Here is a 14,400-nt window from a genome sequence, read left to right on the forward strand (position 1 = left end):
GAAGGAAGTCCGGAATGGGAGCGATCTTTAACCAAAGGCTCCCGGTCGTAACGCGCCACAATGGCAAGAGCGTTGGTTGCCTTGATGGTAGTCGCTGCTGACGTGATAACTTCACCCCATTGCATCCAACTTTTTCCACTCACTGTCCAGGGGAGAGGAGGCCGCCGAAGGAGGAGGAGCCCTAAGACTTCTTGGCTGCTGCCAAAACCACTGAGTCTGGAGATGGTTGGGACCGCAAGCACTTAGGCGCAGAGTCCAGCACCTTGTACTACTTCTCATAGCGGTCCCTCTTCGCCGGGGCAGAGGAAGGGTTCTTCATGAGGGACAGTCCCTTGTCCCAAATGTCAACCAAGTGCTCGATCGAAAGTACGGTCTTCCCTCTTCGCCTTGCAGCGCTGGTATAGGAAACCCTCTTTCTTCTTCTCCTCAGGGACAAGCTGGAATAGATACGAGGCCCTGGAGATCATGGTGTGGAACGAGCCTATCTCGTCGGGTGGCGAAGATCTGGGAGGCAGAGACGGGAGATCCCCCAATCCACTGTCGTCCGTGCCAGTGCCCGTCGTCGCCGTTTCAGGATCCGTCTCATCCGTCAGGGGGTGGGGTGGAGAGGGAGGCGAGGGGTGGCAAGGAGGTGGAGGGTGAACTCTCCTCTTCTTGGATGGTGGTTACCTGTCATGATGCCTACCTCCAAGGAGCCAGGTCCGACCCAGCAACCCCAGAGGCAGGCATCATTTCCCCCAGGGGAGTGCCAGCGGGCCCAAGCTGGGGCCCTTTGGACGCAGTCCTGGTGCCTTAGGCGCCAGGCTCATGTTGGACCTCTGTCCTGGCGCCTTAGGCGCCATGCTCATAAAGCTAGACATGTGCTCAAGTGTTTTAATGTGCACTTACCTGATGCAGACCATGCTGCCACATCCAGGCCCTCTTGAGGCCTGAATAGGAACTACTTTACCTGTGGGACTACTTTCCACCCGGGTGTGGTCGGGGAAGGATACATACCTGATCGGTGGAAGGATACACACTTGGAACTTCTTCCAAAGCTATTTAAACCACACCCGATCAGCAACTCACGCTTCGCGTTGTTCTGCTCCTCGCAGCTGGACGCTCACCGTGTCAGCTCCTGCATCTGGACTTCAGCCACACCTGTCAGCATCCTGGGTCACCTGCAAAGGGAGACAAGAGACCTACCAGCTAATCTGAACCACGGAGACATCACCGACGATCCAGAAAGGGAAGACATCATTTTTAAAAGCATTTCGTTACGATCGCTGCAGTGCTGCATTTCACTCACCTTTCCTGGGTTCCTCCATCTTCAGCAGCGATCATCCGGATACACAGCCACTTCCCAGAGCCTAGAGAAAAAGACAAGAATAAGAGGTGAGAGAAGGAAGGGAATAGGAAAAGCTCAGTTTCCTTCTAAGACTTAACTGCTGGGTCATTCCCATTTCATTTCGGGTCTTGCTGCTTCCAAGCATTTTCTGGACCCCGGCCCCTATGGGGATAAAGACAAAGACATTAGATGAGCGAATGCAAAAACATTACCTGAGCGCTCATCTAGGACTTACCAGATCTTTACTGGAACTGCACGTTTCACTTCGGGTCGGCGCCATATCTCCGGCATTCCGAACCCCGGCCCCTATGGGGAAAAGACATCAACATTAGCGCTTTGTTGCAAGAAGTCTCCAAAGGAATCTTCATTCATCACCTGAAAAAAGACAATGAACATTATTATTTAAAGCTTGAACTTTTGAACTTGCAACAGAACTTTTACAGCGCCTTACCAGTATAATCAAGCTTACCTGAACTCCGATCCAACCTCAATCCAGTGAAGTAACTGGGTTCAACGCGCCCCTGCGTCAGAAGCAGGATGGAGAGCTCGTCCTTTCAGACCCTAAGGTGAGACTTCACGGGGAATCGTGGAAGGGTATCGTGGAGGGTTGGAAGAGAGTGGGAGGCTTGAGCATAACTCAGTCAGTAGGTAATACTCCCTTTTCACGCACCGGGGTATATTCCTATGAGCCGGAGAAGCCAGAGTAGAGGGCCCTTCCTGTCCATCTTCTGAGTCCTGCGCTTCACCATTGAAGAAGCATCAGCACTCGAAGCCAGACCTGCGCCTCTGTGGGAACCAGGTGAGCGTTACATTACCCTGATGGTACCGGCACCGCGGGAGGGGCCGTCGGCGCAAGAGGCATCCTCCTCCGGATTTCCAAACATAGGGTATGCAAAGCAGCGAGAATGTCCACCGAGATATCTCCAGGTGGCTGCTGAGGTGGCTGAGGTAACGGCGGGGAGGGCGTTTGTGGCTTAGGCTGGTCCTCCAAGCCCTCAAAGCCCTGCTGCTCCTCGTCGGTCTCCTCCTCGTCACCTTCATCATCGCCCTCGTTGGGATCCTTGCCGTAGAGCCTGCTCTAGACGCATCTTCCTCCTCTGAGGAGATATCCGTGACCTGGAGGGCTACCGTGACCCCCTTCTCTGCAACTAAGGGAGACGGTTTCGGTGAAATGATAGGCATCATCTTCTCCGGTGTCTTTTCGATGGGCTGAAAAGAGGACTCCCTCCTGGAAGGCAGGGATACTCTTGCTTTTGGGGCCGTGCCCTGCGGATCCACAATGGCGGTCTTCGCGAGGGATGCCACCACTCCTTCGATGGAAGGTTGGGCCTTTGTCAGATGTACCTGGGCCTTCATGGCCTTGGCCGAGCCCGCGGCCTTCACCTTAGGGGGAGGGTCTGAGCCCCGCTCCCACTTGGCCTTCTCCAGACAGCCTGGGTCTTCTCCAAGAGCTTGCTCGGATGGTCCGACTTCCTCTTCTTCGAAGATCCTGAGCGTTAGCTCGTGATCGAAACTGCCGGAGATGCTGTACTCGCCCTGGACGCCGCGGAGCCTGTCGCAACGGCGCTCCCGGTGACAGTGGACTCGCGGTGCTTAGCCTTATGTTGGGCCACTGTGGGAGGGGTCCCTCAAAGGACTTAGAAGACTGCTTAACTTTCTTCTGGGCCAGAGAGGCATGCTGCCGGGACTCACCCAGAACAGGGGCCTTGGCCTGCAGCCACTCATTGAGACGCCTGCGCCGATCGCTCAGCGTGCGGGGCACCATATCCTGACAAGACGCACAGTCATCCACCACGTGCTTCAAGTCCGAGTGCAGGCAGTAGAGGCACAGGGAATGTCCGTCGTTGGAAAAGACGTTCTATAGGCCGCAGCATGGACAAATCTTGAACAGAGGCGCCGAGTCCTTCTCATCCGTCATGTCCACGCAGCGTAGGACTTGAAGAAGCTTCTGGAATCCTGCAAGAAATAAACTTGATGAAATTCGCCCTTGAGGGGCGCTAAAGAATCTGAAACATGGGTCACGGTTAATCAGAAGGTAGATCGATGGAGCTTGAGGCTCGACTGGCCGAAAAAATAGAGTAAAACTCTTAGAAAAAGCGCAAAACACAGTAAAAGCTCAAGAGCTAAACACGAGGACCCCCAACATTTGAACGTGCTGTAAAAATCTGAAGATGGCTGCCAGAGGAGGGGCTTAATTAGAGGGCAGTCATTGGCTGGGGGCAGTATGATGCAGAGACCAGCGATTGGTTGTTAGGAGAAAGACAGTTCAAAAGTCAAACTGAAACAGATTTTTTCTTTACTGAGGATTCCCAGCCTGACGACGGGGAATATTTATTTGAATCCATTCCAGACCCCATGCTGGAGAAACTGGCCTCCCCCTTTGATTTCTTCATCTAGATTAGCCACCTTAAATAAAAACCAGAACCTTGTAGAATAAAAAGTTCAAAAGATGTATCCGAATTCAGCCATGAGTGTCAGGTGCACAAGCTTTGATATATAATCTGAGGGTTTTTTTCAGGGCAAAATGGCGCTGGTTCTTTACCTACTGAGTAGATATCCCTTAAGTTTGGAGGAAAGGAAACGGGTATATAAGTATCTATGATGTCCCCTTGCAATTTGTTTCTAACTAAAAAGATTAAAAGCTCCTGTTGTCTGAACCAGACATCTGGGGATAGTTAGGCTATTAAGAAACTAGAGGAAAATATTCCTTTCAAATATGGCAGACCTTTAAAGCAAACGTTTAACTTCTTATAGTATTTTGTGATACAATTGCATTTAAATGTAAAATGTTGTAAATGAAACCAATATATACTATATTAGATAACAAATACACTATAGAATACTAAAAAAAGAATTTCTAGTAAGTTAAATCCTCAGTCAAGAACATAGCCAAATCCCAAAGGCACTGCTACTTACAATATGATGATTTCCTTTGATGCATTTGGACTTAGTGCAAACTCTTCACAGTTAACAACTTTAAATCCATATCCTTCACATGCATATCCACTTATTTCCATAGACTTCACGTTGACCTCAAGTTGACCAGTATTTTCTACTTTGAATGTTCTTTTTAATGTGAAATTTGGTTCTTTTAATTTCAGTCCTAGAAAAAATAATAATTACCATTATGAAAATGTTGTCAAAGTACAAATATTGCATATACTGCAGTATATACATAATACAGAATATGATCATTTTTGAAAACATTACAATATTTAAAAGCACTGCTTGCATAGTATGGATCCATTATTAATCTGATGCGATTCAATGTAACATGATTCTTCATATCACCATACTTTATACAACTGTGTGCAAAAGAATAAATGACATCTATGTGTTGCAAGCTCAATTATGTTCGACAGCTAATGTATATTAAATATGAAAGCATTGACCATCAGCCGCTGTTAATTCAACCCTCTAAACTCTATACAACAGTGGGGATAGTGAGGGAGGAACCCTGCTCACGAGTTCTCCTGAAGACTAAAATAGTGGCCAAATACTACCTTAACAGTGCCAATCAAAGGTCTTCTTTGGGCCAGGGAAATCGGGAAAAAAGAACAGAACAGGCAAGCCAAACTATGTAATCCAGACCCTTCTCTCAGCACCAGTCAGAGAACTTGTGCCATCCCCAGGCGTGTATCGGATTAATCACATGCGTCATGGCAGAAAGAAACACATTCATGACGTTATCCGAAATCACACTACGTGTAGATCAGCAGCCAAGCATGAAAGCTAGGACTGCTCAGGCTCAGATTGAGGTCCATACCTTCTAACTGGGAGAGCGGGTCCACTCTCAACTGGGAGGTACCAGAGCGGAATGATGGACACGTGCAGAAGTTCCAGGTATCAAGTCCCATGGCCTAGTCCAAATTAATTGTTGACCCAACCCAATACGGTCTACTGAAGCAAGCCCAGGTGGATGACAGCAATAGGAGTGACTGATTGGGAAGCTCAAGGTTCCACTTTAAATGAATGCATCCCACAGACCGGCGCTTTCAGGAGTAATTCCCTAGAGCAGAACAACTAATTTCTGGTCGACAATGTAGGTGAACAAGTTCACCTAAAAGACCCCCCCCCCCCAAAATAGGGGAACATTTTATCCAGAAACCTTGACAGTTTCCACTCAGGGGAGACTGACATATGCCTGCTCAGAGAGCTCACAACATGGAGATATTATTCTCCAGATCACAGAACACACTGCACGAAGGGAGTGAGCCCACACCATTTCTTTTGTTGGGGTAAAGCATGGCCAGCATTTTTTCTGCCAGAATCGGGACACACCTGCCCTGCACAGAGGAAAGAAAATAAAGCGCATCTAGCCTTACGGCACTGAGCTACCGAGGGTGTGTTCCATCGCTTCGGTGGGAGATTATACACTGTGCACTGTTAGATCATAGAGATGAGCATGCCAGCCCTTCAAATAGTCGCCCCTGACCACGGACATCCGAGTGCAAGGTTGCCGAAAAGGCTCCCCACTGAGCCAGCGGTCAGAGGAACCATAACAGGAGGCCCCCTTATATCTTGTTTGAGACCTGCAAAACATTTCCCGTGTTGCCTTCGAACAAACTATTGACAGTAAGTGAGCCACTGGCACGGCCTTGTGCACAACCAGTCCTCTGTCACCAGAAAGATGCAGGAGGTCATGAGACCAGAAGGCAAACAAAAGCAGAGAATTGTATCTGAAAGTGGGATTGGAATGAACTAATGTCCCATCTTAACAATGCTGAAGGGCGGAAAAGCGTTGCCTGAGCGCGTTTCCAGTATCACCCCAATGAACCAGAGCATCTAAGAAAGGGTAGTATGGGACACTTTAAGCTTGATTTACATATGGTGTTTCCCCTTCTGCAAAGGCATGGTAGGCTGGAAAACTGTGGTCTGGATGGTTGCCCAGAACAATGCCAGTGGTTTACATTAATTAAAAATGTCCAGCCATCATCTGAAGGTTTTACACATGTTGAGCAGCAGCAGATCAAGAATGGGTTGCAGACCTCGATCCTTCATCAGTACAAACAAAAAGGAATGGGAATATCATCCATTTGCCCTCTCCAAGGTAGGCATAGATTCTACTGCAGCCTTCACAAGGGGCTATGACATTCCGAAAAGGAAGGCATCTTAGGGAAGGTAGTACAAGGAGGGGTGGGCTTGTCCAAGGGTTGTTAGGCAGAATCTTGTGCAGTGCCCTTAGGGACCACTACACACAATTAAGACTACAAGTGGCAGTACAATTTCACCTTTGGTACAAGCCTGTACTACACAGAAAAAGTGGTAGCAATGGCTGAGCAGCCAGACTTATCTCAAGAGCAAATGAGCAGTAGTAGTGATTACACAAAGGACTACAATTACTGTGACCTAAGCAAACACTGACTCAAGGTTTCTGATTAAAAGTAAAAGTACATTTATTTTTAGACCATCGTTCACAAAACACTTAATTTCTATTAAATTAAAACTACACTTCAAATACACTACACACAACCACTTCCCCTTGTGCAGAACAATTCAAGGTAAGTACCTTTCGGATTTGACAGACCAGTGTTGTGAAACAAAGAGGTTACCGTGGGTTATTACGCAATCACTTTTTGACAGTAATGACAGTTTGGTCTTTCGAAAGAAAGGCGTACCCGCAAGAAGAATGTTACCATAGTCAAACACACTTAGCTCATGAATTAACACAAGAGAATAGGGGATAAAAATCATAGGCAATACTTTAGTCAAGGCAGATAGAATCAGAAGACACTTTCTAAAACGTAGATAGAAGTCAATAAGCCTGTGTCATTGTCAAATGGGACAGGATCCTGTTGTCGAGGATCACATGGTTAGAACAGTTCACGATTCGAGATTACTTGGATATTATCACAAGGGAAGCAAAAGTTATAAGAGGGAAGGAAGACAAGGGCAAGCCTTGGGTGAGGAGAAAGGGTTCACCCCATTCCTCGAAGTCGGACACAGTACCTTATTCGTTTGAAGAAAAGCTGGTGCCACATCAGTTGTTCCTGGTAGTTCCTGCAGACTCACGGTTCCTGGAGCTTCGGTCGTGGGGACAAGAAGGACGACGTCTGGAGCGATCTGCACTACCCAGGGATGAAGCCGGCAGCAGCGAAGCAACGGTGAATAAAAGGTGCGTTCCTTTAAAACAGGAGAGGCTCTTCAGATGGCTATCCGGACCACTACAGCTGTGTGCAGCGATTTCGACCAAGAAGAGGGTCCTCTGGCTGTGGAAGGTGAGCTGGTTGATCCCACTAGGCTCAAGGAAAGACGACTCCGGACTGGATCTTCTCTTGTCGTTGAAGGGTAGATAGCTCAGGACTGCAGCAGGGCTTCCCCGGGACTCGGGAGTTGCAGCAGCCGTCTTCTTCTCTGCTTCTCTTCGGTTCTTTGCAGTTCCAGTGGCGACTGACTTCCAGCCCAAGAGTCCTGCCTTTTATGCCAAAATCCCCCATTCACACAGCCTGGCTGTCAATCACTCAGCAGGGTGGTTGTCCGGCCCGGACAACCACCTCAGCCAATCGACACAAAGTCGACAAACCCCTCCCTCACATTCAGCCCACCTAGACACCCAGATGCCAAAGCAGGGCTTCTGGACAGAAGCCCGCCAAAGGTCAGCGAACTTAGGAGGCAACCCTGGTTTGCCGCACAAAGTAAAACACAAGAAGGACTTTAACAAAAAGAAATGGCGATAAAACCCAACCGGAGCCAAAATAAAAAGTATTTGGTCAATCATGTTTAAGTTCGAGGCAATATAATAGCCTAAACAGTACCACGTTTACATAGTATAATCGCGGTAGAAAAGATAGGGTAGATACCACTGCCACCAGCCAAGTCTTAGTGTTAAGAGAGCAAAATAAAGCTCAGAGAGGCACAGACAAAAAGGGATAGGAACTAACCCTTTCCAATACTACATGTAAGATGGGGTGTACTGGGTCTGTAGTTTAAAGTGACTATATAAAGTTAATAGCAACTTTACATGTTTCTGGGGGACAGTAGTCAGCCCCAGGAAAAACTGAGTCAGTGGGAAGTCTCAAAGAAAACCCTGTGTCACTGCACTGAAGGTGCTGTGTAACACAAAAAGTGGGGCTCATGGAGTGGTGAGTCTCCAGAGCCCAAGATTACACAAACAGTAGAAATACACATGGCAAAACACATGTAAGAGTGGGAAAAGCGCTCACACTCTTACCAGGTGGAAAAAATAAACCCCAGAAATCCAGCAAAGCTGCTGAGGGACTCACTAGGTGAGGGAAATTAGCCATAAATGAGAATTCTCCCTAACAAGGGTCAGTGGAGGAAAGGGAGGCAATATCCCTGGGAAGAGACATGCAATGTGCAACAATCTACTATATTATAGCTTAGGATACTCCTGTCCCCTGCACGCCTATTCTACTGAAACCGACCAAAAGCTTAACAGCCAGATTGTAAACATTGTAATATTATTCTCAAAGGACTTGTTATATATCAGTAGTTTAGATACTGCAAAATATCTTTGTACAAAGCTTAAAATTCAAACGTTAAATATCGAGTCAGCATTAGAGTTTCATAGTCTTTGAAAACAGTGTTTATTTTCCATCAGTATAATGTAGAGGTGGATAAACTCAATGTTTTTTGGGATTGATATATTCCCTTCATCAATTAAACCTAATCGGGACTAGGTCTTTCATTTTCACCTACCCAAAATACTACTTTTTTTGAAGAACAGGTCAATTTTTTACAATTACTACGTAAAATGGGACTTAAGGTCTTCTTAAACCTACAACCTTGTATTGATACCTCAAAAACCTACGATTTTTTGGAAATTAAACCAGAGTACATTTACTCCCCAGATGAATAATACAGCTATCAATATGTTTGAATCAAGTGTATGGAACAAGTTACTTACCTTTAAATCCTGTTCTCCAGCAAGGGTCTGGCATGGATTCACATGCTCATGAATATTCCGTCGGCAGGCAGGGAATGCTTTGCTTTTGACTGAAAACTGTATTTCTCCTCTAAACCAATCACTGTCCTTTGGGTTATACTGCCCCCATCCGATGAGGGGCGTCCTAAACTCCACCCCTAGTGGCCATCTTCAGATCTGGAAGAGCATGTAAAGTGGCAGTATGAACCAAGAAGAGCTGCAGAGGGGAGGGAGGGTTTACATGTGAATCCATGCCACACCCATCCTGGAGAACAGGAGTTACAAGTAACTTGTTCCTTCCCCAGCATGGTGTCTCGCATGGATTTGCATGCTCATGAATACGATTACATAGCAGTACATATACACAACCACGGGAGGTGGCAAGGCTAAAACAGAAGCAATACACTTACCCTGGAACAGACTTACCTCAAACAGGTTGCGTAGCACCACTTGGCCGAGCGGAGACTCCTCCCTGGAATCTCTATCGATGCAGTAGAATCACGTGAATTTGTGGGTGGACCTCCCCATAGCAGCCCTGCAGATGTCGAGCAGTGAAACACCAGAGAGAAATGCCGTTGTCGCAGCGATGGCTCTGGTGAAATGGGCTCTCGACTGTCTTAGAAGAGGTCTGTTGGCCAGATGATGACAGTACATGAAGCACCAAGAGAGCCACCTGGAGATGGAAGCCTTAGATAGGGCCTTCCTGTAATTCAAAGGTTCCAAAATTCACAACGAGTTGAGATGTCTTCCGAAAGTCCTTTTTGCGTGCCACATAAAACATCAAGGCAAATGCAAAGTTTGTTTCCGCCGGCGTAGAAGAGTTCTCGATGTCAGCTCGATGTCAGCTCGGAGTGCTACGAAGAAGAGCCTTCGAAAGTGCGCCAGGACCGCCGTGTGGCTGACCAACTCTGAGTTTGGGCTACTGTGCTGCAGCTTGTGCAACACGATTTACCGCTGTGGAATTTCATGGTCCTAGCATCAAGGGGACCCGAGATAGGAGGGAAAGTCTAATTGTGGCAAGTGAATACCTTTGCGTCGCATGGCTGGCCATTGTCCGAAACTGCTTACTTGCATCCATTCCTATCCTGAGAGTGGTCCTGCATTGAGTTCTGCTGCATTCTTCAACTGGGAGACCTTGCACCAGCATTAGACACCGACCGCAGAGCTGCTCGAACCTGCAACACCTGGGAATCAAGGGCTGAGTCTGACAGCAGTAAAAGCCACCTTGGACCTTCTTCAATCAACCTGCAAAGTCCTGTGAAGAATTGGAGTACGGGGGGCGAGTTGTAGCAATACTAACTTGAACCCCTTTACTCCCTTTTAAAAGTTTGGTAACTTTTAGATTACGTTGGCTTTGCCATTGCTTGTTCATATATGTACTCTGAAAGTTGGGAACATGTTTGTTAGCTAGTTTAACTCGTCCCCCGACACCTGGAACTGTTAACTGGACACCAGAACCCATACCTTCATTTTTTACAGCTTTCCAAAACGGTATGGAACTTTGCTTAACTTTTTGGGCACAAGGCCCCATACATCATAGGGATGGACTTCTGAAGTTAGGATTGACTCTCTGTGGACAAGTAGGGCTAATACTAATCTGTACCTTCCTTTTCAGGGGTTTGATATGTATTTTGCCCTACTCCAGTAATTGTATATATGTATCTAAATTTTAGTACTGAGGGATAACATTACCGGTCAGTAGTCATTTTTCACTGTGTTATTTGGCCATAAGTGTTTGTCGAAGTGTGTTCCTTGACTATTTCACTGTGTGCGCTCATTGTGGACCCCTTAGAAGCTCACCACCCCTTGAGACTTAGCCTTGACCACTCGCCTTTGTTAGGGAGAATTCTCTGTTTAGGCTGAATTTCCTAACCCGGCGAGTCCCCCAGAAGCTTTGCTGGATTTCTGGGTTTTATTTTTTTCTCCTGCCAAGAGTGAGACTCTTTTACCCTCCCCACTTGGGCATGATTTGAGTGTGTTTCTTTGACTCTAGGTGTGTTTAATGGGCTATGGGGTCTTTTACTCCATAGGGCTTCATGTGTTTTTGTGATGTGTGTTACACAGCACCCTCAGTGCAGTAACAGAGGGGTGTCATAGTGACCCCCCAGTATAGACTCCATACCCTGGGACGGACTACTGTCTCCCAGGGCATGTAAAGTCACCATTGGCTTTACTAGTCTCAAATTCTGAACAGAACCAGTACAAACCATCATATTGTGGACGTACTAGCCGGGGCAATTCGATTGCCCCAGGGTCTGTTAGTCGAGGGGTCACGTCTCCGTCCCCCCTGATCGAGTTTTGGCTGGTGGCAGTGGATACTACTTTTTATATTCGACCGCGAATATATCTCTATGGGATTTCCCATTGTTCGAGGCTACCAACTTTAATTATTTAATTCCTATAGCCTCGAACATACAGCCGGTTTATTTATTTAATATTAATTCTACGGTTGGTATTTGTTGCCAGAACTCGGTTCTAAAATGGCGTGTGTGTTCGCTTCTGTGGTATCCAACCCAAGGTGAGCCCTTTGTTCCACTTTTTGGCGGGCTTCTCCACAGAAGCCCTCCAAAGTGGTGCCACTCTGTCTGGTGTACTTAGGAGGGGTGGAGGGGGATTTAGGCACCCTGGACTGAGTTGCCTAGGCAACTCAAGTTGCACTCCGTCCTGATTGGCCCAAGTGGTGAGCCGGCCGGCTCACCACTTAGCATGTTTGAGTGACAGCTAGGCTGAGTGAATGGGGGTTTTCTGCATAAAAGTAGGGCTTTGGGGACTGGAACTTTAGAAGTCGCCACAGGACCTAAGAATCCGACGAGGGAGAAGCTGAGCCGACCTGCTACGACGACACCACCGGTGGAGCCCTGCTGAACCGTCTCACCACTTTTCCCAACAACAGAGGAGATCTCCAGCCCGTAGAGTCTTCTTCCTTCGACTGGTGGGGATAACCAGTCTGCTTCGTTTTTCGCTTCCTGGAGCATCTCGTGGCCGCCTTGCCTGTGCAAAGCACCCCAGCAACCGGGATACCACGGTTTACCACTACCGCGAATCAAAGGGTAGTACCTTTAACTGGAAAACTCTGCGGCTGGTTTCTTCCCTGGCAGTGCACCGACCTTCATCTTTCCTCCACGTTGAGATCTTCTCTTCCTCTGGACGAAGCTGCAACTTGCACCCGCTGCCAGGAACAACTGCCCCCGCTGGAGGATCCTTTCCACATTAGGTACCGTGTTCCGCCTGGCTTCCCTTGCAACCGATGTACGGGGTAGATTTAGCCCCCGGCTTTCGACCCTGGGTTAGCCTGGGACACCCTGGCTAAACTTTTCTGAGCCTAACTAAAACCTTTCTGAACTCCCTGCAAGACTTTTTAAGCCTGTTGTCATTGTGTGATCTTGGGTGCATTTGTGCCCTGCTCTCTCCAAGAGTGGGCCCGGCCTATGGACTTTGGCTCACAAGTAACTTTTGACTTTCCTGCCTTGCTTAAGAGTTCCTAAGTATTAGTGTGGTGTATTTTCCTACATTCTGCTTTTTTTTCCCTCCCTTTTTCGTTAACTTATTGGAGTGCCATCTATAGTTAAGCACTCACCTCTGTCGGAAATAAGTGGTGTTAACTAAGACTTGTCTGATAAGGAATAAGGGATGTATATATAATAATAGCAAATGTGTTTAGAGTGATTTACAATAATAGTGCTGGAGTGTTTCAATAAGTGTGTTTTTAAATAAATAATCCTATACCTTGATACCAAAGCTCTGGTCAGTGTTTGCTTGTGCTATTGTGTCTGAGTGCCTATTGTGTATACTTTACATACTGCCTAACTCTTCTTGAGGGAAGTCCGACTGCTCAGCCACAGCTACCAGGTAAATCTGGGTGGTACAGACTGCTACCAAGTGGGTTTACTGCCAACACCTGTAGTCCTAAATCGCTTGCAGTGGTCCCCAAGGGAACGGCACAGGTTTCTGCCTAACAGCCTTCCTACCTTGAACTGGTTTGGCTACAGTTCCCAGAGTTGTCCCTGTCACAATACTAGGTTGGCCTTCTATACATCGGTCCACCAGGCCAGAGTATAGAAAATCAGTTCTAACAGGACTGATGATTACCATCCTGCAATGACACTGAGTGTGTTGATCACACATAGTAGGAGCGGAATCTGAGGGAAGGTGTATAGGAAGAACTACTCCCACGGGAACGAGATGGCATCCCCCATGCTCCTCAGTTGAGGGAACCTGGTGGCAAACCTCTAGCACCTGGAGTTTGTCAACGCTGTGAATAGATCTATCTGCGGTTGACCCCACTCGTGGAAGAAAAGAGATACTTGATCCAGACGCAGTTCCCATTTGTGGCAGGATCGCAGCTCCCTGCTGAGCGACTCTGCAATGGTTTTCTTGGTGCCGGACCAGTGAAATGGGACGACAAACATGTCCTGAAGAAGTGCCCAGTGCCACAGGGGCTGGGCTTCTAGGGAGAGCGACGGGGCGCATGTCCTGCCCTGCTTCCGTCTGTAAAACATGGTGGTGGTGTGGTCCATGAAGATTCTCACCACCTTCCCTCGCAGCAACGGCAGGAATGATTTGTGGGCTCAGTATAAAGCCCTGGGCTCCACGACGCTGATGTGAAGGGCCTTTTCCTCTGGGAGCCTGAGGCATCTGCCGTGCAACTGATCGGTGTGGGGCCACTCTCACCCCTCCAGGGAGTCATCATCGGTGATCGTTGTCTGGTACACTCCCCACCATCATAGAACTTGCCAGAACCCCTGGGAGAGGGCGATCTTGTCTGTCCACGAGCCTGTGACCTGCAGCCACAGTGCATCCTGAAACTCCTGAAAAGGCCTCATCTGCAGCCTGCAAAAGGGGACAAGGTGGATGCAGGAGGACATCATGCCCCAACAGCACCTTGATGGCTCGTACCATCTCAGAATGCGCCGATGACAGGTGCTGCACCTTCCCCAGGATGGCTCCAACCTCTCCTCCAAGGGGGTAGCCAGGCATGCCACCGTGTTGAAACAGGCGCTCAGGAACAGAGCGTTCTGCGATGGCTCCACTCATGACTTTGGATAATTGATGGAGAATTCGAGCTCCATCAGCAGACAAATGGAATCCGTTGTGGGCAGGTTTACCAGCGCATGAGATTGAGAACTGATGAGCCAGTCGTCCAGATAAGGGTAGACGTGGATGCTCCGGAGACACAGATCGGCTGACA

General features: G+C 47.9%; 1 protein-coding gene across 1 annotated transcript in view; it reads right to left on the minus strand.

Moving 5' to 3' along the window:
• Window positions 1-14,400, minus strand: part of TMEM131 (transmembrane protein 131) — a 2,512,175-nt gene that overhangs the window by 672,137 nt on the left and 1,825,638 nt on the right. Inside the window, exon 28 of the mRNA XM_069636582.1 lies at window positions 4,244-4,430. Within this exon, the coding sequence (XP_069492683.1) occupies window positions 4,244-4,430 (187 nt within the window). The remainder of the gene's footprint in view (window positions 1-4,243; window positions 4,431-14,400) is intronic.

This window comes from Ambystoma mexicanum, chromosome 7p (assembly GCF_040938575.1).
Source record: "Ambystoma mexicanum isolate Mex_15411 chromosome 7p, UKY_AmexF1_1, whole genome shotgun sequence".
Taxonomy (NCBI): domain Eukaryota; kingdom Metazoa; phylum Chordata; class Amphibia; order Caudata; family Ambystomatidae; genus Ambystoma; species Ambystoma mexicanum.